Source organism: Mustela erminea, chromosome 9, assembly GCF_009829155.1.
Source record: "Mustela erminea isolate mMusErm1 chromosome 9, mMusErm1.Pri, whole genome shotgun sequence".
Classification (NCBI taxonomy): domain Eukaryota; kingdom Metazoa; phylum Chordata; class Mammalia; order Carnivora; family Mustelidae; genus Mustela; species Mustela erminea.
This window is the reverse complement of record NC_045622.1, coordinates 62650612-62676363: the sequence shown is the minus strand read 5'-3', so window position 1 is coordinate 62676363 and position 25752 is coordinate 62650612. Positions and strand designations below refer to the sequence as shown.

General features: G+C 41.6%; 1 protein-coding gene across 2 annotated transcripts in view; it reads right to left on the bottom strand.

Moving 5' to 3' along the window:
- Positions 1 to 25752, bottom strand: part of SYT9 (synaptotagmin 9) — a 199109-nt gene that overhangs the window by 45918 nt on the left and 127439 nt on the right. Inside the window, exons 4-6 of one of the 2 annotated variants that reach the window (XM_032359108.1) lie at positions 9856 to 9976; positions 8314 to 8485; positions 6350 to 6479 (exon numbers count right to left, since the gene is read on the bottom strand). In XM_032359108.1, coding sequence (XP_032214999.1) covers positions 6350 to 6479; positions 8314 to 8485; positions 9856 to 9976 — 423 coding nt within the window. Of the gene's footprint in view, positions 1 to 6349; positions 6480 to 8313; positions 8486 to 9855; positions 9977 to 25752 lie in introns of those variants that run through there. The other variant, XM_032359109.1, reaches the window with a different exon arrangement.

Below are 25752 nucleotides of genomic sequence, written 5' to 3'. Positions count from 1 at the left end.
CCCCAAATCCCAAGATGTGGTCCCTCTGTCAACACGGGGCCAGAGGAAAACATAGAAATGGCCCCATGGGGTGCCTGGCTGGTTCAGTGGGTAGATTTGTGTGGTTCTTGAAATCGGGGTTGTGAGTTCAAGCCCCACACTGGTCATGAAGCCTATCTAAAAATAAAATCTTAAAAGAAAAATGAAAATAAATGGTGACATAACTGAATGAGCATGCAGAGGGTGCCTGTAGTGTCATCAAGACTCCTGTAGCTCCCATGTGTCCCCGATGCTTGCAGGGTGTGGAAAGGAGGTGACTGTTGGCTGCAGGGTTCCCCAGCAAGTGGGGAAGTGACCCCATACCAAGGCCTGCAAAGACTTCCCAGGTTTCCTAGGCCAGGCATCAAGTGAGAGACAGACCTCAGAGATCTATAGGGCTGGTAAGAGCCAAATCTGGGTTGGGTTAGTCTTGAAGGGGCCATACTCCCAAGAAGCAATCATGCCTGGCTTGTGCTGTGAGGACAGGTCACAAGTTCCATGAACAGAGATCCTTAGCACAGACAGTGACAGTGGCATCTGATGGCCAAAGACAAGAAGGACGATATCCCCAGTGAGACGAAGGCGTGCAGTCTGCCCCTGCCACTGGGCTTCCCTACACCTGGACACCAGCTTGGGAATGATGAAGGAGAAGAGGCCTTGAGGAAGAAGGGAAAAAGCTATGGTAGAGAATTTGAACATGACATTTGACTAAATAAGCCAGGGAGAAATAATCTAGAAAAGACCAGAAACATTAATTAGCAAGATCACGATTTTTTTTTTACTTCCTGTTCCTTACCAGGATAGTATTCATTTTAGAGAATAAAGAAATTTACATTTTTGTACACTATTTTCATGTACTTTAAAGGCTCCTTGTTCTCTCAGTTCCCACCCAGACCAAGCATCTTGTTTTGAGACACTGAGAGCTTCTGTAGGATTATGTCTGGGGGAGAGGAGGGTCACAACATGGGGAAGAGACTGTGCTAGCATGTAGCCCTCCAGGTGCCACTCCTTATTGCCTCCATTACTGCCCCTGACACACCATTAGGCTCATGCTCACGGCCCCAGTTCCTGAGCCACCCCTTCCGAAGGCAAAGCATGTGATCGCCAGCCTCAGTTCATTCCCTACTTATCAGAACTGGATTCATGGTATTTCCAAAGACCTGCGAGGGGGCTGCTATAGGCGCCTCAGCTCCTTCTGAGTGGCAGCACTTTCCAGCTCTCTCTGTCCTGTCCCTCAGCCCACAATCCACCTTTCCCTCCCCCCAACTCCCCACAAGCAGTCTCAGTTTCCTTCTCTGCTGGTCTAGTCCTCACTGGCACCCAAGCCCTGCAAAAGACCCAAACTCCTTTGATAAGAACCTGATCTCTTGCTCAGGTCTTTCCAGTCAATCCCTCCTCTTTCTGGAGAAACACTCCTGTTTCCTCAAAAAAAAAATTTTTTTTTTTTTAATAACAATTTGCCCAAAGCGCTAAAGCCTCTTAATTCTTCACTTCAGGCACTGGCTTATATTTCTATGACCTCTGACCAATGGCAAAGCAGGCCGGGGGAGACCCAACCAGGGTGATCAAATGGGAATGTGTGTACCTCAAAGACTCCAGGCAGGCTCTGCTGGGCACTTGATGAACACTTCCTAGAGCTGGTTCAAGGGCCTGTTCGTGTAACTCCCAGGGGAGTCTGGGTAACTGATGCTTGCTTAAGATCTAGAGCTGTAAGTTTACCCCTTGAAGGAGGCTGCAGAGGGTGGTTGCTGAGTACTGTTCAAGCCACACCTGTCCCTCCGACCCTCAGCTGTATGGGACTGTTTAACTCTGAGTCGCTGGGGGCCCTGGGCTCAGCGCGGTGGCACTGTAGACCAGCAGACCAGCCGGGAGCAGAACCCCATTAACCTCAGACACGCATATGTATGAGATGCTGAGCATGAAAAGAGGAGACTAGGGACGCCTGGGTGGCTCAGTTGGTTAAGCAGCTGCCTTCGGCTCAGGTCATGGTCCTGGTGTCCTGGGATCGAGTCCCACATCGGGCTCCTTGCTCAGCAGGGAGCCTGCTTCTCCCTCTGCCTCTGCCTGCCATTCTGTCTGCCTGTGCTTGCTCTCTCCCCCTCTCTCTCTGATAAATAAATAAAATCTTTAAAAAAAAAAAAAAAAAAGAAAAGAGGAGACTTATCCACACCTAAGCACAGCTTGAGTAGGACTCTGGGGTTTAGAATCTTATCTCTCTGCCAGTCAGGATAATGTTGCTGATCTTCACTCTATATTCTGATTGGATATTTGTCTTCTCACTCTTTTAGAAAAGTAAAATTTTATTTAGCCCAATAGTGTCTGTGTCTGGGCCTCCCACTCGTTACTACACAGGTTATGCGGCACTATGGTGGGAAGCGATGAAAACTGGGAACGATTTTGATTCCTCTTGCTGGGGTTCATGATGGAGGCCAGCTCCACAGACAGGAGGATGGGAAAGGTGCTGGGATGGGGCCAGGCCAACACCACCTTCTCTGGGATATACCGGCGAGGGGGCTGCGATGGGAGCTCCAAGAGCTCGGTCCCCTCCCAAGAGGCCCTAAAGAGGGGCTACTCCTGCCCCCAGGTCCCGGGCAGCCAGCTCTGGGGGAGTCTGCACTGCTTCCCAAGCCTTTGACATCATGGACAGTAAAGGGAGCTGTATTGGCTGACCTTTGAGTGTGCAGTGAAGCCATCCAGAAACTCTGCAAGAGAAATGGATTTTTTAACTCAGTGGCTTTGAAGACTCCATCTGCCACCTGCCCTGGCAAGGTCAGGGCATGTTGGAGGCAGCCTGGAGTCGGCTGCCAGATCTCTGCAGGGCTCAGGGTTCAGCCCTGACCTGGTCCCTCAGCCCCCAGCAGTGAGGAGCTTCTGCCAGCTCAGCCTCCCTCTATACTAAATCCTAACTACCCCATATTCTCTCTCTTCCCTTTCTCTCATTCATTCACACCTGCATGCTTACATACACATGCACACACATGGGACTGGGACTTAATCACTATTTTTGTCTCAAAGCAGAACATTTAAATATTTGTAGAGTGTCTAAGAAGAGAGGAGAAGAAACAGAACTTCAGTAGGAGCATCTGTGTCCAGTCACGCCTCAAATGACCCCTTCCCTGGTTCTGAAGTGATGGCTCCTCAGGATACCGGGGATGGGGTACTTCAGCCTCCCTTTCATGCTCTAGGACAAGCACTGTGGATGAGAGTCCCATGAGGATACATGGCAGTCCCTCCCCAGGTGGGACACACATAATAATGACCATGACAGAGAACCTCATGGAGTGTTTCTTATGTGCCCACCACTGTGCTCCCCATCTAGCCATTAGACTGTTTATTCCTCATAGCCCCCCTTGGGAGATACATGCTATTGTGGCCACTGTGCAGATGAGAAAACTGAGAGTCCAACAGAAACCCACAGGTTGTGGGCGGCAGCACAGATATATGAACCCAGGCCCATCCCAGTGAGCGTCTCCACTCTCGGGCTCCAGTCCTCCTGCCTCCATCCTCACAGCTGTCCACACGGCGTGGTGACCTCCAATCCTGCTTTTCATCTCAGCTGGTACCAGTGCCCCAATTCTGCTAGCTGCACCTTTATTTTTAAGAGGGAAAGTATGGCTTCTGCTCTGGGGATGGATATGGAGTCCGGGACACGTACTTTGAAGAGACAGGATGCCGTGGGACAGAGAGACTCTCACCTCCCAAAGGTACCTGGGCACGTGGTTCCATGGCAGCAGGTGAAAAAACCCCATCACGCCAGCTAAAGCCATTCTATGTGCTGCAACAAATGACTCCCCAAGTTTCGGTGGTTCAACCCCAAAAGCAAGGATTTCTCACTCACACAGCTGTCACACACACATTTGTGAAACGCCAAGTGCTCGGAGTCTAGGGACTATCTCCTAGGTTTGCAAAGCCAGACAGTGCTTTTTCCTCAGCTGCCAAGGCAGCTTCCAAAGCGTGCTTTCTAGACTTCCCATTGGGTACCATTTGTGAATGGCCATTCGGGGCTCACGTGCAATGCCCCACCTCTCTTTCCTCCCCAGCAAGGGTGTTGAGAGGGAGCTGCCTATGCACCAAATTGGGGCTCTTGTCTCAGCCCCACACCACACCCCTAAACCCCACTCCTTTCCCATCCTGTGTCCTGAGAAACAGAGAGCTCTGGGACACTCTGAGACCCTCCAGATTACAAGCAAGAATTAAAGTCAGCAGAGACTCTATAAGTGTGCAAAAAGTCTATTATAATTGCTCAGATGGCCATGCTACCAGCAGACGGAGGTGATTATGAGTCCCTACACGGTCTCCTCTGAGAGCCCCACCAAGAGCTGGACAAGCAAGGGGCAGCTGGGTCAGCATCCCTCTCCTAGTTACTTCTCAGGTGGTTCACAGGGATAGTGGGTCTCCCTGAGGGATTAATTTTGAATCCAGGAAAGAAAGAGTCCTAGCTTTGATGGCCCAGGGCAGAGGTATCCACAGGGACCTGTAAATTAGGGGACCTTAAGTGCTGCTTGAATACACCCAATGGCCTGAAGCTTAGACCAGTGCATAAGGCCTACACTGCTCTTCTCCTCCCAGCACCGCCTCCAACAAAAGGAGACCGTCCCTTCCTCCCCAGGCCCACAGCCTCTCCACAGCTGCCTAGCAAGCCAACTTCAGCCTGGCTCTCCTGACTCTCAATGGCAGCAGAGCCCATACTGATGAGGCTCTTGTCTTGGCTGCTCGGGTTGACTTCTGGGAGAATAAGAGGAAAGTTCTCAGCCTGGAACCCATGCTCCTTGGAGTCTAGGTTCCCAGGGGCTCCCTGCCCTTCCCTTCCCAAGAACAGGAGGAAGGATGCTACATGGACAATCTCACCTCCCTCCTTTGCACTCCAGTAGCACCTGATGTGGATGTTAATGCTTATGACTGGCCATTGTAATGATCCGTTTGCATGCTTCTTCTGCCTCTCTGGTATCTATAAGCTCTTTGGAGGAAGGTTTCTTATTCCCATCTGTTTTCTTTATCCAATATGGCATTTCACTCTCACAAATGTTACCTAATGAATGCGATTTGTTTTTGAGAGAATGAGTTAGTAAATAAATAAGAGAGTGAGTCAATGGGCAAAGACAGATGGGGGAAGCATAAACGAGAAGTAAGTGACAGGGAAGGGGATGGTGAGTGAATGAAGGAAGGTATGGGGCAGAATAATGACTCACTGTATGCAAGGATTCACTCCTCTCTTCTTCCCTCCATACAGAACCCAGGTTTTCAGTTGGGCCTATTTCCACCCAACAAAAGCATACATTTCCCACATGTGTCCATACGACTGTTCTGTGACTAAGTTACATACAGGTAGATGTGTTGCAGGAGACATCAAGGAAATTCCTTTAAAAGAAAATGTGTGTGCTTTTTGACTTTTGTCTCTTTTCACCTTTCTGTGACCTGGAAGATATGTCATGGTTGGAGCTTAGCAGCCATGTTATTCAATGAGGTAACCCCAAAAAACAAAAAACAAAAACAAACCTGTACTGTGACAGTGAAGCAGAAAGACACAAGTCTAGGTCTCTATTGATCACAGAGCCACTGTAACACCCTGGATTGCCTTCTTCTGGACCTTTAAAAAATTTTTATTTTATTTTAAATATTATTTATTTGTTTATTTGTCAGAGAGAGAGAGAGAGAGAGTGAGTGCACACACACAAGAAGGGGGAGCAGCAGGCTCCCTGTTGAGCAAGGAGCCGGATGTGGGACTCGATCCCAGGACCCTGGGATCAAGACCTGAGCTGAAGGCAGATGCTTCACAGACGGAGCCACTCAGGTATTCCTGGACCCACCCCCCTTTTTTTTTTTTAAATGTAAGAGAGAGATTTCCATTGCATTTGTTGTTTTTGGGACTTTTGTCACATGTAGTTGAAACTGATTCTAAGCAGCTTGTCTAGGATCACAGGTTAATGCTAGAGCCGGTCTTGGAATCTGGGTCTCTGCTCTCCCAGTTTCAAGTTCTCTCTGATGCTCCGCATACACCTCCCTATGGCAACCTGAAACTCCACACTCACCTAGATCTTGCAGACACCTTCCAAATGTCAACCCAAAGCCACAACACGGAATCAGAGAATCCCGATCATTTTTGAAGACAAACAAAGGGATGAGTGATCAATGTTCAAAACCTACTAGATGGGTGGGGCGCATAGATTTAACCTTAGATTGAAAGCAATTTCCAACAGCGCAGGAAAGGCAGCCAGAGAAACCCATCGATGATCATAGACCCTGGTACACTCACACTTATGGTGGCCCCTGCATGTCAATAGCAAAGCATTTCTTCTTCCACAAAGTGCAACATGTGGGAGTAGGTTCTTACCTCCACCAGGGAATGCCAGTGTGCAATGGGCTTCCGAGGATATGACAGCATTTCACTCCAGTGGTCTCTGCCCAGCCTCTCAGCTTCGTTGCCTACTTGACACACGCCGATGATCTCATTATGACCTACACTGTGAAAATGGCCCACAATAATTTTTTCTTAAAATTCTGGTATATAAGAGCAACAGCTACTCAATGAAACTAGTAGGAATGAGGGGAAGGGTGGTTCTTTTCCCTCCCTCATTTAAAACTATAGGACAAGCTCAACAGCCAATAGAACTTGGGATCCGGTATTGTACTTAGGGGCACAGAGAGGAAGAGTAGAGTGTGGCCATGACACACCTTGGCTTTTGTAACACTGGAATGACTTAGCTTGTTCCTGATACATGCTAAGGATGACAACTCTGGTTGTCCATCTTTGGTTGCCCATCTTTGCTTCTTTGAGCCTACTTGATTTCCTCCTATAGAATGATACTGAGCTCCTGTAACTTCAGGGTTAATATTTCTGAAAACTTCAGGGTACATCCCTGACTTGGGACAGTTTTTCCCCCTTAGCAGTTTTTGGTTAGAAGTCGTCTGACTAACTAGAATGAAATCCTTTAACTCTTTGGGATCCAACCTCATGGGCTTTCTTTTTCCTTCCGGCAAAGATGAGTGGTTTTTCTCCTACTTGTATGTAGGGAGTAAGGGTGAGACGTGGGTAGGGGAGTGTGAAGGATATTCAAGTCCACACTCATTAAAATCAGTTGCATGCAGAAGCCCCATGAATTCTGCCATGGATTTTTCCAGGCAGATTCATGAGTTTACTGAGAATTGAATTGAAGCAGAGCTCATATAATCAGATTTGTCGATGCGGGAAACTTGGCAATCACTTGAAAAAAGCTGGCCTAGCTTTCCACGGTTGGTGGGCAATGGCCCCTCCTGTGGGCTGACACTATTGGTGTTGTGTTTCCTGCAGAGAAGACAGGATAAGGTCTATTGCCTGACGTGGGCTGTCACACCCCTGGGCCGCTGAGCTAAGCCATGTGTTCCCTGGGTTGGGAGACAGTTCTGCTTGACCTAGGCATCTGCTAGCAAGAGTGTTTGGGGGTGCTGAAGCTGCCTTACTGACATTTCAGGAGTATGTGGGAAAATTCTTAGCTGCAAATAATATTTGTAAGATTATATTCGAAGTTAGAATGATTTTTTTTTTATAATTGTGCCCAGACCACGTGGGAGGTTTCCAATTAAAAAGAGACTTTGCATTTCAGTCTAATGACTGGTTTAACATGTCTAATTCCCTGTTGGTACTTCCTTTGCATATTAAAATGACTGTTTTTCAAATCTGTCCTTTAAATACACAATTGGCTACAATGCAAGCTATAAATATCTCTCCTGTGCTGTATTAATTAGAAAGTCGAGCATCTTATACATTTTAATGTACCCTGTCATCCATACTGATTCTAGCATTTTCAAGAGAACATTTCTGTTTGCTTTCAGACTTAAGTGGATGGAAATGATCTTTATTAAACACACTGGGAGAAGGGAAAAAAAATAACAGAGTTATGTATTTAGAAATGTTGGTGGTGTGGCTAAAGGAATCACTCTGCTATTTTGAGTGGAATCTTCCCACAAAGGCCAGGCAGGATTGCGCGGGAGAAGATTAAGACCTGTGGGGCCCTAGTTTCCCAGCGTGAGATACTGGGGAGTGTGCAGGGATGACGAGGGGAGGAGGATGGAAGGAGGAGAGGATGGGGAAGGAGAGAAATGAAAAGGGGGACCGTAAAGCAGCACTTGGGTAATAGGACTCTTCAGCATGGTTTGGAAAATGCTGATTCCTTGTCAGTCAGCTTTCCCTGGGGCGCTCCCCTGACTTATTTCCAGCAGCCTGGGATGCCAGCTGGGCATCTGCGGCCCCATTCGCCCCTGCCCTCCCTGCCCCAGGTGCAGCAGACGCGCCCTGAGAGAAGGCTCCAGGCATCTCACCGGTCATAGTCCATGACAGCTATGGCCAAGTGGATTTGGTCAATGTTCTCCGGAGGGACGTCAAAGACTATGGCTTCGTTGTAAACAGGGTTCAGAGTGTTCCTCTTGGTGGATGTTTTCCTCTTCTTCAGTCGTCTGCCATCACACATCAGCGATACTTTCACATAGGGATCTGTACAACCAGGGGAAGCGGGGGGACTGTGAGGATAGATGTGGGTTCAGGGGGCAGTATCATCACAGTGGGGTTCCACAGATGGTGCAGTGCTCAACTCCCTTACTTGCCTGGGGCCTGCAGTTTGAGGATTTTAATTAATATGATGCCTGGGCAGCAACGAGAGTTAGGATAATGAAGGCATTCATTCAAGAAAAAGTACAGGACTCTGTCTCCTCAAAGTGTGTGGAATTTAAAAAGAGCATGAAAACATCTGTTATCAAATAAGAAAATGTTCCAGCTAGGCCTGCCTGGCTTTAACGGGGAGAGACGCAAAAGTATTTTCAAGACAGAGGAAAACAGGCTGCAGGCCCTGAACTCTGAGCCACCCCAGAGAATCTTCCTAGACACTGTGTCTTTGGGAAAGGGACAGGGAGAACACCTAGATGACAGGGAGAACTTTGGGGATTGCAGAGCTGCCCACGGCAGCAAGGCAGGGAAAGAAACGACAATGGCTTGGTTGTGGTGCAACATGGGCAGAGGGGGACAGGTGACAAGGCTCTTTCCTGCTTCCAGTGAGACTTTTCTGGTTCCCCCTTACTCTCCTTCTGTTCAGTGGGGCAGTCCCTCTCTCCTCACCTGCACAACTACTGACTCCCCATACACTGTCCAGAAGGGACTCAAAGGACCAGAAGGGGCCACATCTTTTTTCCTCTGGGAAAAATACTAGAGGACAATAAGCAGACTACATTGCATCCAGTGTCCTTTGATTTCTGTGATCAACAACCAGTGGATTGGGTGTTTTATGACCACATTTTGGGAACCCCTGCGAAGGTTGTAAAATAGGAGCTGCATATAGGGGCATTTTTTGTTATGGTTTAGAATTTAAATGTACATGTTTGATTCACTGGCAATACCAAACTACATTGTTCATTGATGAGTCTTTTATGAGGCTATAAGATTGTTTTTTTCATTTTCCATAGGCCTGAGATGGTGATTGCTTACATAAGAGGGAAGACCCAGTTAGATAAACTCTATCAGCATGTGCAAACTGTAGGACCACTTCACAATTATGGTGAAGAAGACCTAAGAGAGAATAATAATGATTATTCACATTAGGTAGCATTTAGTATGTGCCCGATACTATTCTTACGCTTTTATGTGCATTAACTTAATCTTACAACAACCCAATGAGCCAGATACTAGTATTATCCTCATTTTACAGATGGGATATCCAAAATGCAGAGAAGGTTAAGGACTTGCCCAGAGTCACACAGCCTAGTGCTAGGATTAAACGTAGGTAGTTTGGTTCCATGCACCTCGCGACTCTACCAGAGACTTTGTAAGGCTCTAGAACCCTATGAGGCAGTCTGAATTTGAGAATGTCCCACCTGAGGCTCCTGTTATGTCCATTGCCTTTAAATTCCTTGCTTTTATAATGGTAATGGTCAGCCTGCCAGCAGTTGGAAGATAGCAGAGGGAAAACATCAACTCTCCAAGATCCACATTGTCCTGTTGAGAAAGCAAAAAGGGACGGGTTAGAAAGTGTCTGAGCCCGGGGTGCATAAGGATGGCTACAGGGCAGCACTGGAAGGGAAGCACTTCTCCTTTTGCTCCTCTTGTGAGTCCCCCGCTGTCTCTCCCTGATGTCAATCCCATGGAGAACCTATGCCTGGACTTTGGGGGTCCTGCCCCTACGGAAGTCCAGCCCACGCTCAGAGAGCAAGGCTGTGGAGCCCACTCAGGGCCTCTATCACCCTCTACCCAGCCCTCTGCAGCTGCACACAGGTCCCTGCAGTCTTGAATGCAGCCCCCAGAGCCTTAACTATTTCCCACATGGCCCCCCACATGGCTCCATTCATAGTGCCGCCACAATCCCCAGGGCCCCCAGGACAAAGCTGCCTGAAGAAAGGCTCTGTAGGACTGCATGGCCCCACCAACAGCCCAGACACCCTCTGTACACAGCCCCATGCGGCCTCCTGCAGCTTCTCAAACAGGACCCCACCCAGCTCCTCCCCACTTTTTAGGGAACTCTCCCCATCCCCCGAGCTTTCCCCACAGGCCCCACATCAAGTCAGCAAAGTCCTCCCAACAATCACCATCCCTATGTCGCCTTCCCTTACAGCCCTCCACACTCCCCAACACAGCACCCCCAGGGCGGCCATAATACTTCCACACACTCCTGCAAATGCACGCATGTGCATGCACACACACACAGAGACACACACGGACACAACCTTCCACCTGCCAGAGCACTGCACACAACCTGGTCACACACTAGGTGTGTAGCCCAACACACAGCACCTCTAGACCCTGAAATATCTAATCCCTACCATCCGGCTCAAGATGAGGGCCCTGCAGAACCACACACGCCATCCAAACGCAAACACTCACCCAGCCCTGCCCATGTCCAGCTTCACACAAAATTGTGTGGGCTCCCTCCAGGGAGATGGGTGGTGACCCTCTGCTGCTGACCTTGGGACAGGTCGGGGGATTCCCACTTAACTGTAGCTCTGGCCTTCTCTTGGGGTGTCCCTTTGGAGCCCCTGTTGCCCTCTGAGGGGGAAGACATCACCTCAGACAGTGTATAGCCATTCAAGTAGGTCAGAAGACATGGTTTTCTTTCTCCTTTTTAGCCCTAGGAGAGTGTTACCAGAAAGGGGGGAGGTGGGAAGCCAGTTTATTGAGTTTCAATTTCTATGATACCTAATGTTATCAAGCTGGGTGCCTGTGTCTAATTAATACAGTTTCATCCTGACAACGCTCTGGGGAGTCTGGGTTTTGCCTTCAACATCCACAGCTTCCCCTCCTCTTTGATTCTCCAAGGATGCTTCTATTTTTAGAAGCCAAGATTCAGCTTTGGAAGGTCACCTTGCCCAACCTCCCTGCCTTGACCGCTTCTGCAGGAGGATGAGGCAAAGGGAATCTGCTTGGTCGCTAAGGCAGATGGATTGCTCTGCATCTCCGTGTGTCACTTGCCTTGTGTAAATAAATGACCTCACTTGGCAGGCCAGGTTCTCCTGGATCCTGGAGCCCAGACCTCAAGAGACCCAGGTGGCTGGGCCTTTCTGTCTGGGGCAGAGTGAGGTGGACAGACAAGAATTCAATGGGAGTGGGGGGGTCACACGCGACAGGCACTGGATCGTTTCATGCTGGTGGACTCCCCATCACAGGATGGGTGTCTGCTCTCCCTGAAGAGGGAGGATCTGACCCAGCTTCCTGCTGGTGGCCCGGGAGAAAAGAGAAACAACAGCTGTCCCTACAAATTATTTTTCCTTCTATACTCCCTGCCCTACTCCTTTGCCCTTTGACTTCTCCTGCCTGCCTTAAGCAGAAAAGGCAAAACACCTTTCCTCCCTCAGGGCCTATTCATTGCATCTACCTCACCACCCCCTCTCCTCCTCCTGCCCAGAAAAATCTGAGTTTGACAAAGGAAAACAGGAGTGACTTTTTCTTCCCAAGATAAATCCCATTAATAAATACTCACAGTATGGCTCTTTTGCTCATGAGTTGAAAGAAAAAAAAAAATCAAGCTTCAGACTTTGTGATATAGTATTCGAAAGGTCAACTAGGGCTAAAGTCCACATTCGTACTTCCAAAAACAACAACAACAACCCAAAATTAAAGACCAAATTAAGTTACCAAAGACAAAATGCTTGATTTGATTTCCAAGTGCTTTAAAAATAAAATAGTTAAGGGGCGCCTGGGTGGGATCGAGTCATGATCCCAAGGTCCTGGGATGAAGCCCCCCATTGGGCTCCCTGCTCAGAGGGAAGCCTGCTTGTTCTCCCTCTCCCACTACCCCTCTGCTTGTGTTCCCTCTTTCACTGTCTCTATCAAATAAATAAATAAATAAATAAAATCTTTAAAATAAATAATAAAACAGTTAAGATTTTCTAAGCCATACAAGTAAAAATGATAAAATTCAAGTACAGAAACTTTTAGTGAAACGGTAAAAATATGCTTTTTCTTTTCTTTTTTTTTTTTTTTTTCTTTTTTAGTCTGGTTTATTTCACTGGTATGTTTCAGCATAATACCCTCAAGGTCCATACATGTTGTCACAAATGACAGGATTTCCTTCATTTTTATGGCTGAATAATATTCTTTTTTTTTTTTATGTATATATACCATCAATGTCACTCCTTTTCCCAGAGTAACACTGTGAATAATCTCTATTTTTCTTTTTATCCACCCATCCATCCATCCACTCACTCCCTTATTCTTTTAACATTGGCTATGGTTGTGATGGTGGAGCACTGCTCTTTTCCAGGTGCTGGGAGCTATTTTAGCAGTGGGGGAACATCACACTCCGTCCCTTAAGGACAGATGAGCTTGCAGGGATATGGAACAGGAATTGAAATGGCACCTAATGTTAATTTTGCTTTTTCCCCACCAGCTGATGTTGATTTGGGGTCAAGAACTTATAGATCCCGATGTCTGCCAACATTCCCGTAAACCACTGGTTCTCAGTTAGAAGCAAATGTTGCTCTCCTGGGGGACATCTGGCACTACCTAGAGAAATTTTTTACTGTCCCATCTGGGGAGGCAGGTGTTCCAACATCCAGCAGGTAGAGGCCAGGGATGCCGCTAAACATTCTACAATGTATGAGGCAGCCCCTCCCTGCAATAAAGCTATCTGGTTCAAAATGTCAATAGTTTCAAGGTTGAGAAACTGCCTTACACAGAGGTACTTATATTGTAAAATTTTTTCTAGAATGCTGATAAAAGTCAAATATAAAAGGGTAGAGGAGTATTTCGCTTCTTTTTTGCTTGACAAAAATCAGATATGCAGACTGTCACTGGTGGCTGTGTGCCCTGGGGGAGATAAGGGGAAAGAAAATGTCATGTAAAGAAATGCTTCATTTGCTCCTGCTTTGTGTGGCCAAGTTCAGTATTGTCAGCAAAATATATTGGGAATTTATAGCAAGTGGTGAGTGAATTTTCCACCTGCCAATCTGTAATGTGATATGTTTGCCTGTAGTGGTCTATGATAGCTCTAGTTTTTGTCTAATTAGTGCACTTTTTTTTTAAAATTTTTTATTTTTTATAAACATATATTTTTATCCCCAGGGGTACAGGTCTGTGAATCACCAGGTTTACACACTTCACAGCACTCACCAAAGCACATACCCTCCCCAATGTCCATAATCCCACCCCCTTCTCCCAAACCCCCTCCCCCCAGCAACCCTAATTAGTGCACTTTTTTATTCCTCTTCCTAGATTCTTCTGATGAGCTCCTTTCCAATTCCATCTGCTGCAGGAATTCAGGCTTAGCAAAATAGTCATGCCCATGTCTGTTGTTTTTTATTCAGGGATGAATATGGAACCCAAGCAAGGCCACTTAGGGATCATTCTGGGATTGAAAAATTGATACTGAAATAGAGGAATTATCATTTTATTGGGATTATTTGTTGAGAAGATATGAAACTAGATTTGTAAGGTTTTTGTACTGTATATAGCACACATAGTATAATATTACTTTAAGTTAGGCTGTGTATGTTAAATATGTACACTATAAACCCAAAAGAAATGACTAAAATATTAAAAGGATGTATAGCTAATATGCCAAAAAAGAAGATAAAATAGATGCTTTAAAAATATTAGATTAATCCAAAAGAAGAGAGAAAAGAAAGGGAAAGAGAATAAGATTAGAAGAGACAAATCTGACAGGAATAGAAAACAAACAATAAGATGGTAAATTTAAACCTACTATTTCCACAAATACATTAAATGTAGATGATCTAAGCATCCGGATAAAAAGCAAAGATTGATTCAGTAAAATAGCAAGACTCAATTTTCTCATCTCTATAAGAAATTACTTTGAATATAAAGATATAAGTAGATTAAAAGTAAAAGAATAAAAAAAGATATTCCATACTAACACTAATAAAAAAAAATCTGGGGTGAGTATATTAATATCAAAGTATAGGTCAGAGCAATGAATACTACCAGGGCAAAAAGGATCATTTTATTATGATAAAGGGGTCAATTCATGAAAAGCATATAAAAAGTCTAAATATTTATGCATCAGATAGCACATTTTCAAAATACACGAAACAAAAGCTGATAGAATTGTGAGGATAGACAAGTCAGAGGTTTGAATACTTGAACAACACTATCAACTGACTCGGCATAACCAGTGGCATTACAAAAGTACTCACCAAACAGAAGCAGAATACACTTTCTCTCCAAGGGCACCCAGAACACAAAACAACAAAGATGATATTCTGGGCCACAAACCAATGAAATTTGAGAAGATTCAAAGTATATTTTCTGGCTGCAGTGGAAATGAATTAGACATCAGCAACAAACAGGTATCGGGAAAAATCTCCAAATATTTTGAACTAAATATCAAACTTCTTCTTTTTTTTTTTTTTTTAAATCACACTTCTAAATAACCCATGGCTCAAAGAAGAAATCAAAAGAAGATTTAGAAAGTATTTTGAACTGAACTGAAATGAAAGCATGACATATTAAAATTTTTGAAATGCAGCTAAAGCAGCCTTTAAAGGGAAATTTATAGGACCAAAATGTCTCTATTACACAAGAAGAAAAATCTCAAATCAATAACCTCAGCTTCCATTTTAAGAAATTAGAAGAAAAAAAGGAACAAAAACTAAAAAGGATAAATAAAAACAAAGTAAGCAGAAGAAAGGAAATAATAAATAAAATACTGTAAAGATGTAGACGTCAAATAATATAGTAAGCACTAAAAAAGTAACAGGTATAACAAAGCAAGACCCAAGTGTATATGCTATCTACAGGAAACCCACTTAAAATATCATGACAAAGCTAAGTTAAAAAGATTAAAAACAATTAGGCCATGTAAACACTACCCAAAAGAAAGTTTTAGTGACTGTATTAATATCAAAGAATATTTAAAATCAAGGAATAGTGCCAGGAAGGAAGGGTCAAATCATCAAGAGGACATAACCTTAAATTGTATGTAATCTACCAACAAAAATTCAAAATACATTAAACAAATCTGAGAGAATTAAGAAGGGAAATAGGCAAACTCACAAGTGGAGTTGGAGATTTCAACACTGCCCTATCAGTAACTGACTGAACAAGCAAGCAAAAAGGAAGTGAGGATATAAAATGAGCAATAATATCAACTAACCTGAGCAATAATATCAACTAACCTGACCTGTCATTTACTTTACCCATTATTATTCCATCTAATAACAACAAAATACATATTCTTAGATGTAGACGTCAAATAATATAGTAAGCACTAAAAAAGTAACAGGTATAACAAAGCAAGACCCAAGTGTATATGCTATCTACAGGAAACCCACTTAAAATATCATGACAAAGCTAAGTTAAAAAGATTAAAAACAATTAGGCCATGTAAACATATTCTTTACAATTATATACCAAGCATTCACCAAGATTAACCATGTTCTGGGTCATAAAAAAAATTCTCATTAAATTCAAGAAGACTAAAATCATACAAAGTCTGTTCCAAATAAGACTAAAATGAACTAGAATGCAATCATAGCTATGTGGAAAATCTGCAAATATTTGGGAATTAAATAATACTTTTCTAAATTACTCACAGGTCAAATAAAAACCCCACAGGGATATTAAGAGTTAATTTGAGTGGAATGAATATGATAATACAGTATATCAAAATTTGTAGGACACAGACAAGCAGTGTGTATAGGGAAATGTATAGCATTTAATGTTTACTTTCTGGAGCTCTGCTGCCTCTGTTGGTTGGGCCTCTGACTCTTGATTTCAGCATAGGTCATGATCTTATGGGTCAGGAAAGTGAGCCCCACTGCAAGCTCTGTGCTCAGTGGGAGTCTGCTTGAAGATTATCTCCCTCTGCCTCCACCCCACCCACCCCCCCTCAAATAAATAGATAAGTCTTTTAAAAATGCTAACATTCAAACAGAGGTATCTTTCAAAATAGTGATCCAATCTTCAACTTAAGAACACACAAAAAAGGGTGCCTGGGTGGCTCAGTTGGTTAAGCGACTGCTTTCAGCTCAGGTCATGATCCTGGAGTCCCAGGAGTCCCACATCGGGCTCCTAGCTCCACGGGGAGTCAGCTTCTCTCTCTGACCTTCTCCTCGCTCATACTCTCTCTCAGTGTCTCTTTCTCAAATAAATAAATAAAATATTAAAAAAAAAAGAACACACAAAAAACAGAAAAAACAGGAGAAAGTCAAACACAACATAGATAAAAGGAAGGAAACAATAAATGTAGGAGTAGAAAACAGTGACAAACAGAAAATGGAAACACCTAGAGAAAAATCAATGAAACCAACATCCTAGTAAGACTGATCAAGATGGTCCCTGGGTGGCTCAGTCGGTTAAGTGTCTGCCTTCAGCTCAGGTCATGATCCTGGAGGTCTGGGATGGAGCCCTGCATAGGGTTTCTTGCTCAGTGAGTCCACTTGTCCCTCTCCCTCTCCCCCAGGTTGTGCTCTCATTTTCTCTCTCTCTTTCAAATAAATAAATAAAATCTTAAAAAAAAAAAGATGATCAGGAGCAAAAATTAGGGAATATTATAAATTAGGAATGTATAGGAATAAAGGAAATCATTATAAAAATGGAATTGGGTACATCTACACAGATATTACAGATATTAAAATAATAATAATGAAACATTATGAACATTTTTATCCCAATAAATTTGACAACTGAGATAAAATGAACTAATTACCTGTAAGTCAAAAAACTACCATACTAAAGAAAAAAATAGATAACCTGAATTGTTTTATATCCACTAAATAAATTGAAATCATAGTTAAAAACCTTCTCACAAAGAAAAGTCAAGCCCATTTAAGAAGAAAATAATGCCAATTCTATGTAAGCTCTTCTAGAAAGCAGAAGAGGTGGTAACATTTCCTTACTCATTCTACGAGGATGGCAATAACCTGAGACTAAAACTGGACAAAGATATAAGAAAACTACAGACTAGCATCCTCATGGACACAGACACAATTATCCTTAACAACATTTTAGCAAATTAAACCCAGCAACAGATTAAATAGGAGATATATCCTGAACAAGTGGGATCTATCCAGGGAACACAAGTTTGGCTTAACATTTGAAAATATTAATCAAAGTAAATCACCATATCAACACACTATAAAGGAAAAACCATAATGACAAACACAAAACGATCATTTGAAAAAAGTCAATACCCATTCAGGATAGTTGTTCCCAGCAAAGTAGGAATAGAAGTGGGCTTCTTTCTATTAAAAAGACACCTATAAAAAAAAACTACAGTTAACATTAAAGTTAATGATGATAGACTTTCTCCCCTAAATTAGGGAATGAGGCTAGGACATCTACTCTCACATTGAGCTATTTGACATTGAGCTAGAGGGTCCAGACGGTGAAATAATGCAGAAATGAAAGATATATACCTTAAAAAGGAAGAAGGGAAACTGCTTTATTTGCCGATGCAATGATTGTTTATGGAGAAAATCCTTAGAAATCTATAAAAAGCTACAAAAACAAGTTTAGCAAGGCCAACAAGGTTAATATAAAAGCAACATTATTTCTATATACTAGAAACAAAACACTTCAGAATTGAAATTTAAAAATACATGTACATTTATTTACTTATTTTTTTATTATTATTTCAAAAAAATTTTTTTTGGGAGAGAGTATGTGAGCGTGGAGGGGCAGAGGGAGGACAGAGAGAATCTTAAGCAGATTCCACGCTCAGCACACAGCCTGATGTAAGGCTTGATCCCATAACCCTGAGATCATGACCTGAGCTAAAATCGAGTCAGATGCTTAACTGACTAAGACACCCAGTTGCCCCCAAAATACATTTACATTTATACTCACAGACAAATTTAGCGTATTATGTATAAGACCTGTACAATGAAAACCACAAAACACTGCTGAGAAAAATTAGATAGGAAACACATAAATGGAGAGATATTCCACATTCATAGATCAAGAGAGTCAATGTTGTTAAGATACCAGTTTTCTGTAATCTGTAAATTCAGTGCAATTCCAATCAAAAACCAACCTACTTTCAGTAGATGTTGACAAACTGATTCTAAAATGTATATGGAACTATAATGAACCCAGAATAATCAAAATAATTTTGGAAAAGAAAAACAAAATTGAAGGACTTAACACTACCTGACTATGAGGCACAGAATAAAACCACGGTAATCAAGGATCAAGGAGGTGTTGGCAAAAGGACACACATACTAATGAATGGAACAGGATGAAGGGGCCAGAATTAGACCCTTGTTTATATGGCCAAGTGATTTCCTACCAAGAAACCACATAATTTAATGAGGAAATGATACTCTTCTTAAAAAATAGTGGGGGAATAGTTGGACATCTATTTGGAACAACAACAAAAGAAGTATGATCTTCCTTCACGTGACATGGAAGAATTTGATGGAAATGGATCATGTAAGAACTGAAACTATGAAAGTGCTAGAAGAAAGCACAGGAGAACCCAGTTTGACTCTGCATTAGATTCCTTAGATGGACATAAAAAGCACAAAGCATCAGAGAAAAAAACTGATATATTGTGCTCCATTAATGTTAAAAATATTTCGCTTTTCAAACTCATTCTTAGGAAAGGCAAAGGTTAAGTAAGCCACAGACTAAAGGATCATATTTGCATAACATACAACCAATAAAGGACTTATATCCAGGGTACATAAAGAATTCCTAGAACTCAGAGAGAAAACCTAATGAAAATACGGGCAAAAGATCTGAACAGACACTTTGTCAAAATTACACTAAACCATAGTGACATACTACTACACACCCACTCGGAGAGCTAAAATGAAAGACTGACAGTATGAAATAATGCCCAGGATGCAGGACAGTGGACTCTCACGAGCTCTACTGGAAATGCAAATTTTAAAACCATTTTGGAAAAACTGTTTTGTGGTTTCCCCTCTGCTGCACATACACTTGTTGAATGACCCAGAAATATCACATCTGGTTATTTCCCCAAGCGCAACAAAATCACACACCCATCCAAAAGTTGTATACACTTGTGAGCCCACACTAAAAAGAAACCCAAATGTAACATCAATTGGTGAATGGACAAAGTGTGGTATATTCATACGATGGAATACTACTCAGCAACCAAATGGAAAACTACTAATGTGAGAAACAACATGAATATACCACGAAAAGTGTTACCCTGAGTGAGAGGATCTACACACAAAAGGCAACACAGTATGATTCCCTTTATGTGACATTCTGGGGAAAGCCAAATGACAGTGATACAAAGTGATCTGTGGGAACGTGGGACTGGGGCTGGGAGGAGGGGACTGATTGGAGGAGCACTGGGAAACTTCTGGGGTGACAGAAATAGTCTATGTCTCTATTCTAGTGGTGGTTACATGACTGTATACATGTGACAAAACTTGTACACCTAAAATTGGTTAGTTTGTTATGTATAAATTAATAATGGGCATTAAAAATTCTGAAAAGACACATTTTGCAGAGGACTCTACTTTTGTCTTTTACTTTTATTGCCTTGAGTTCAGAGACTATGCCTTAATGATTTCAACCATTTGAAATATTTTGCTATTCTTTCCTACTCCTGTCCCATTCTCTAGTGCTCAATGTGCTCAATGCTTATTCTCCATTTACCAGGGCTGAATTTCTATGTGTCTGTTAAATCAAGCTTGTTCATTTTGTATCTAAATCTTCTTCTTCCCAGAATTTAATTAATTATGCTTTTGTCTTTTAAAATACATTTTTTTTTGTTTTGCTTTGTTTTTTGTCTTGCTATTTTATTACAGTTCACAGCCAAATTAACAATTGTTTCAACTATGATGAAAGTATTTCCATTTCTTTGCTCACTGCAAAACTGCAGTTTTGCACTGCAGAAAAGTGTGGGGATCTTAAAACCCACATCATTCCCCCCTTTTGAGATACATTTTTGAGATACATTTTTCATTTTGCTTGAGTGTGTCCTGGAGAATTTTTTTTCCAGGAATGGTTCGCAGATAGTTAAAATAATCTTTTTTAAAAGGATTTTTAAAAGATTTTATTTATTTATTTGATAGACAGAGATCACAAGTAGGCAGAGAGGCAGGCAGAGAGAGAGGAGGAAGCAGGATCCCCGCTGATCAGAGAGCCCGATGCGGGGCTCGATCCCAGAACCCTGAGATCATGACCCAAGCCAAAGGCAGAGGCCTTAACCCACTGAGCCACCCAAGTGCCCCTAAAATAATCTTTACTGTGTTCTAATTCTTAAAAGAAGTTGGCTGGGCACAGATTTTAGGTTAAAATTATTTTCTCTTAGAATCATTTTACATTGTCACAATGTCTCCCATGTACTTCATGTTCCAGCTGGGTGTTTGATGCCATTCTTTTGTTGATTTATTTTTTTTTTTCCTTTCAAGGAGATTTTAAGATTGTCACTTTGTACTTTTACTTTGTACTTTACACCTTCTGAAATTTCCCCAAAAGATGTTTAGATATCTTGTTTTCACTGATCTTGCCAGGTCCTCAGCGATCCATGTTAATTAGAATTCTTTCTCTCCTTTTAATGTCTTTTCCTCCAGTGATCAGATGATCTATTTGTTTACTTTGGGCCATGATGGTGGTTTTCCTAAGATATCCCTAATTGCCTATATTTATAATTAAAGGGTAAAAACAAAAGTCTTCTATTGCTTATGCCCTTCATAGTTCCTTTACTATTATTTTATAAGGGGCCTCAAGAGGGAGGAGGTTATCTCATATTTTTCATCTGATGTATTTAGATAGAAATTCTGACGACCTGTTCCTTAAGACTACCTGTATGATACTAATATCACCAAAATTATAGAACTTTGACTTTATAGAAGTGTATGCAGTTAGGCAACAAGAATCATTAACAACAGACTTTTGATACTGGTTTCCTCAATACTGGTGAGTATCACTGTACTGGAGGTCCCCAAGACCACCCTCAGGTTTGATGAGTCGATAGAAGGACTCTTAGGACCCAGAAAGGCTGTTATTCTCAGTTACAGTTTATTACAGCATAACAACTCAGATTAAAATCAACAAAGGAAAAAGATACAAGGGTGGAGTCCAAGAGAAACCAGTTGTTATCTCCTAGTCGAGTCACACCGACAGCACTTAATTTTCCCAGTCCTGATGTGTGACAACACATATCAAATACTGACAACTGGGACACTTACCTAAACCTTGATGTCCAAGATTCTTACTGTGGGTGGCAAAGAGTGTCCACATGACTGACCTTAACTAGTCAGTTTTTATTCCCTTCATCAGAGGTCAAAAAGCATGGCTCAGGGCCCTAGGTGAACAAAAACAGGTGTTCACCATTATTGTATCATTAACATAAAACATCTGGTGTGGCCCAAGGTCTTTTATATAAAGAACTCTTATCAGGCAGGATATTCTAAGGGCTTAGAGATTATCTCTCAAGAACCAGTAAAGAGCAGTCCTTTCTTTAAAACGTGTAGGGTTTGAGTACCCCAAGCTCACTTGAGTAAACCCTTTACTGAAGGCACACAGTGTTCTCATTTCCACTTGCCTTTTCACACTTATTTTTCTGTGCTGGAACAGGGAGAGGTGTTTGTAGTCCAATGCTTTTGTACCCAACCATAACCCAGAGATCAACAGTTGATGTAATGGAAGACACTCTGGAAGGAGGTTAATGAACAGCAGGGCCCGGCAGAGACCTTAGGTAAGATGAAGGTTGACTATGATGCACTTAAGCTAGAAATCTACAATAAAAAGATAATTAGAATGTTTCTATATATTTGAAAATGAAGAAATACACTTCCAAATACACCATGGATACAAGTAAAAATCACAATAAAATGAGAAGTATATTGAACTCAATAATAGCGAAAATAATACATTTCAAAATACGTACACTGCTGTAACATTACAACTTATAAAATGAGACATATATTCAGTCTGTGGACACCTTGGGACACAGAGTTCCTGATATCCTTGTAAATTCTTAAGTGATAAAGAGAACTAGGAGCATCTTTTGTGCTACTGAAGCAACTCTATTTGGGCTCCTGGGAGGGGGCTGGTCACCAGAAAGACCAAGCCATGGTAAGAAGCTTGGAATGTTCATCCCCACCCCCTGTTCTTCAGAGGAGAGTGGGATAGAAGGGGGTCCATAAGTGTTCATGTCTACGTGAGGAAGGCTCCATAAATGCAATAGGCCTGGGTTCAGACAGCTCCCAAAATGGTGAACATATCCGTATACTAGAAAGGTGACACACCCCAACTCCACAAGGACAGAAGCTCCTATGCTCGAGACCCTCCAGGATCCTTTCCAGTGTATCTCTTCATCCAGCTGTTCATCTGTCTACTTTATCATGTCTTTTAATAAACTGGTAAAAGTGAGTAAGTATTTCCCTGAATGGTACAAGCTGATCAGCAAATAATCAAATCCCAATAGAGGAGAGTCCATGGGAATCCCTGATTTGTAGCCAACTGGACAGAGTGGTGAGTAACCTAGGGACCCACTAGTGACTGGCATCTGAAGTGGAAAGCAATCTCATGAGCCTGAGTCCTTAACATGTGGGATCTGACGCTATCTCCAGGTAGATAGTATCAGAATTGAGATAAAGTTTAGGGTACCAAGTTGGTGTCATAGAAATGTTTGGTGTGGGAAAACTCCACATGTCCTGTGTCAGAGGTGTCATGAGCGTGGTAGTTGTGTGAGAGTAAAGGAGAAACACTAGGAAGAGAATGGTAGGATTTTTTCTACATAAATGCTTAAAAATCTGCCTTATGCAGATTAAGGAAAAATTTTTAGCTTTAAATGCATAACATGGAACAAAATAAGGCTGATCAAAGCATCTACCTGAAGAACTTGGGGAAAGAACAACAAATTAAATTCAAAGTAGAAAGAAGGAAATAATAACTATAGGAGTGAAATTAATGAACTAAAAAACAAATATATTTAAAGTGAGTCAAAAAGCCAAACAAAGCCAAAGTTAGCTCTTAAAAAGCTAATGAAAATTGCTAACCTTTTTTTCAAGACAGACAAAAAAGAGGAAGACAAGGGAATTAAAAAAACACAAATAACCATGTAATGGTTGAAAATGCAACACCACTATAGATCTTTACTAAAAACATGAAAAAGACAAAAAACAATTTATAAACAACTTTATGCTTACAGATTTTAAAAATTAGACAAAAAATTAGACAAATTGGTGAATTTTTCAAATCAAAAAATTTATAAAATATAATAAGAATAAAAGACTGAATTTTTATTGCTTGTTAAAGAAACTGAATCTGTAATTTAGCACCTTTCAGGCCCATTTGGGTTCACTGGGGAATTTTTTAAATCCAGTCAAGAAATGGGCAGAGGACATGAACAGACATTTTTGCAAAGAAGACATCCAGATGGCCAAAAGACACATGAAAAAGTGCTCCATATCACTTGGCATCAGGGAAATACAAATCAAAACCACAATGAGATCCCACCTCATACCAGTCAGAATGGCTAGAATTAACAAATTAGGAAATGACAGATGCTGGCGAGGATGTGGAGAAAGAGGAACCCTCCTACACTGTTGGTGGGAATGCAAGCTGGTGCAACCACTCTGGAAAACAGCATGGAGGTTCCTCAAAATGTTGAAAATAGAACTTCCCAATTCATTTTTGAAGCCATAAAATTTTAGGTACCAAAATCTGAGAGGTCCATTACAAGAAAGGCAAAATTACGGACCAATTTCACTCATGAACTGAGATTTAAAAAAATAATAATAAAATATTAGGAAATGAACTGCAGAAAAACATGAAATGATAACACATTACTAGCATATGTGTTTTATCTCAAATTCACAAGGTTAATTTAACATACGAAATTTAAAAAAAATTGTCCATAACAGAATAAAGAAAAAAAAATCACATAATTATCTAAATGAATGTAGAAAAATATGATAAAATGAAGTATCCATTTGTGATAAAAGCCATATATGAAAGGGGAATTTACTTATTTGATGCAAGGAATCTAAAAACAAGGCTATAGCAATGGTGTAGTTACTGGTAAAATGTAGAAAGTTTCCCAATTAAATTAGGAATAAGACAAATAACTATTTCTCATCTACATTGTATTAGACAATGCAGTGAAATAAAGCATGTAAAAAATATAAAGGGCATAAAGTTTTGCCATAAATAATTAATTCTGTCATTATTGTTAGCTGATATGATGTGTAAAATACCCAACAAACCCTACAGAAAAATTATTAGAATCAATAAGCATGTTTATTGGTGACTCATGGATTAATGGCCACGAGATCAGTAAACAAAGTTAAATTTTCTTTAATATGCCAGAAAAAAAGCTAAAATAATAGAAAAAAAAAAACCGAGTCCACTTAAAATAGCATCAACCCCCACCCCCACCAAATACCTTGGAATATGTTTACCAAAAAATTACCAATTTTTTTTTTTTTAGAGAAGAGAGATAAAGTATTACTGAGTAAGTTAAGGAAGATCTAAATAAATGAAGAGATAGTCTATGTTCATAGATTGGAAGACTCAATATTATAAAGATACACTCCAAACTGGTCTACACGTTAAATGCAATTCCAATCAAATTACAATTTAATAAAGTAATCCTAAATTTTATGTGGACATGCAAAGTCCGAAAACAGTCCAGATTCTCTTGAAGAACAAATTGGGATACTTTACTGGATTACTTATTAGTAAAACTAATAAGTTTCTACTGGACTGGTGTCCAGAATGGACTGGACAAGTGTAGCATTTGTGTAAGGTAAACAAACCAATGGAGTTGTAGAGAGAGCTCAGGAACTGACTCATGTGTGTGGACATTTGTTTTACATATTGGTTATCTTCTTTTGCCTCTCCATACCACTCTCTGCTCTATACCCCTAAAAAGCTGTCCTCTACAGTAAGAAATAAAACCTGATCTGTGTCTTAAGAGATTTAAATGGCTGACAGAGTTTGGGAAGAATGAGTGACAGGCACATGGAAACCCATACCCTCATATAGCAAATAAAACCTAGATAAAGTCCCAAAAGTTCATTTTTGCTTTTGTTTCCTTTGCCTTAGAGATATGTCCAAGGAATCTGCTGTGGCCAATGTCCAAGAGGTTACTGCCTATATTCTCTTCTAGGATTTTTATAGATTCCAGCCTTACGTTGAGGGCTTTTATCCATTTTGAGTTTATCTTTGTGTATGGTGTAAGAGAATGGTCAAGATCAAAAGCTTCTGCACAGCAAAGGAACCAGACAACAAAACAAAGAGGCAACCCACTGAATAAAAGAAGATATTCCCAAATGACACTACAGACAAAGGGCTGATATCCAAGATCAATAAAGAACTCCTCAAACTCA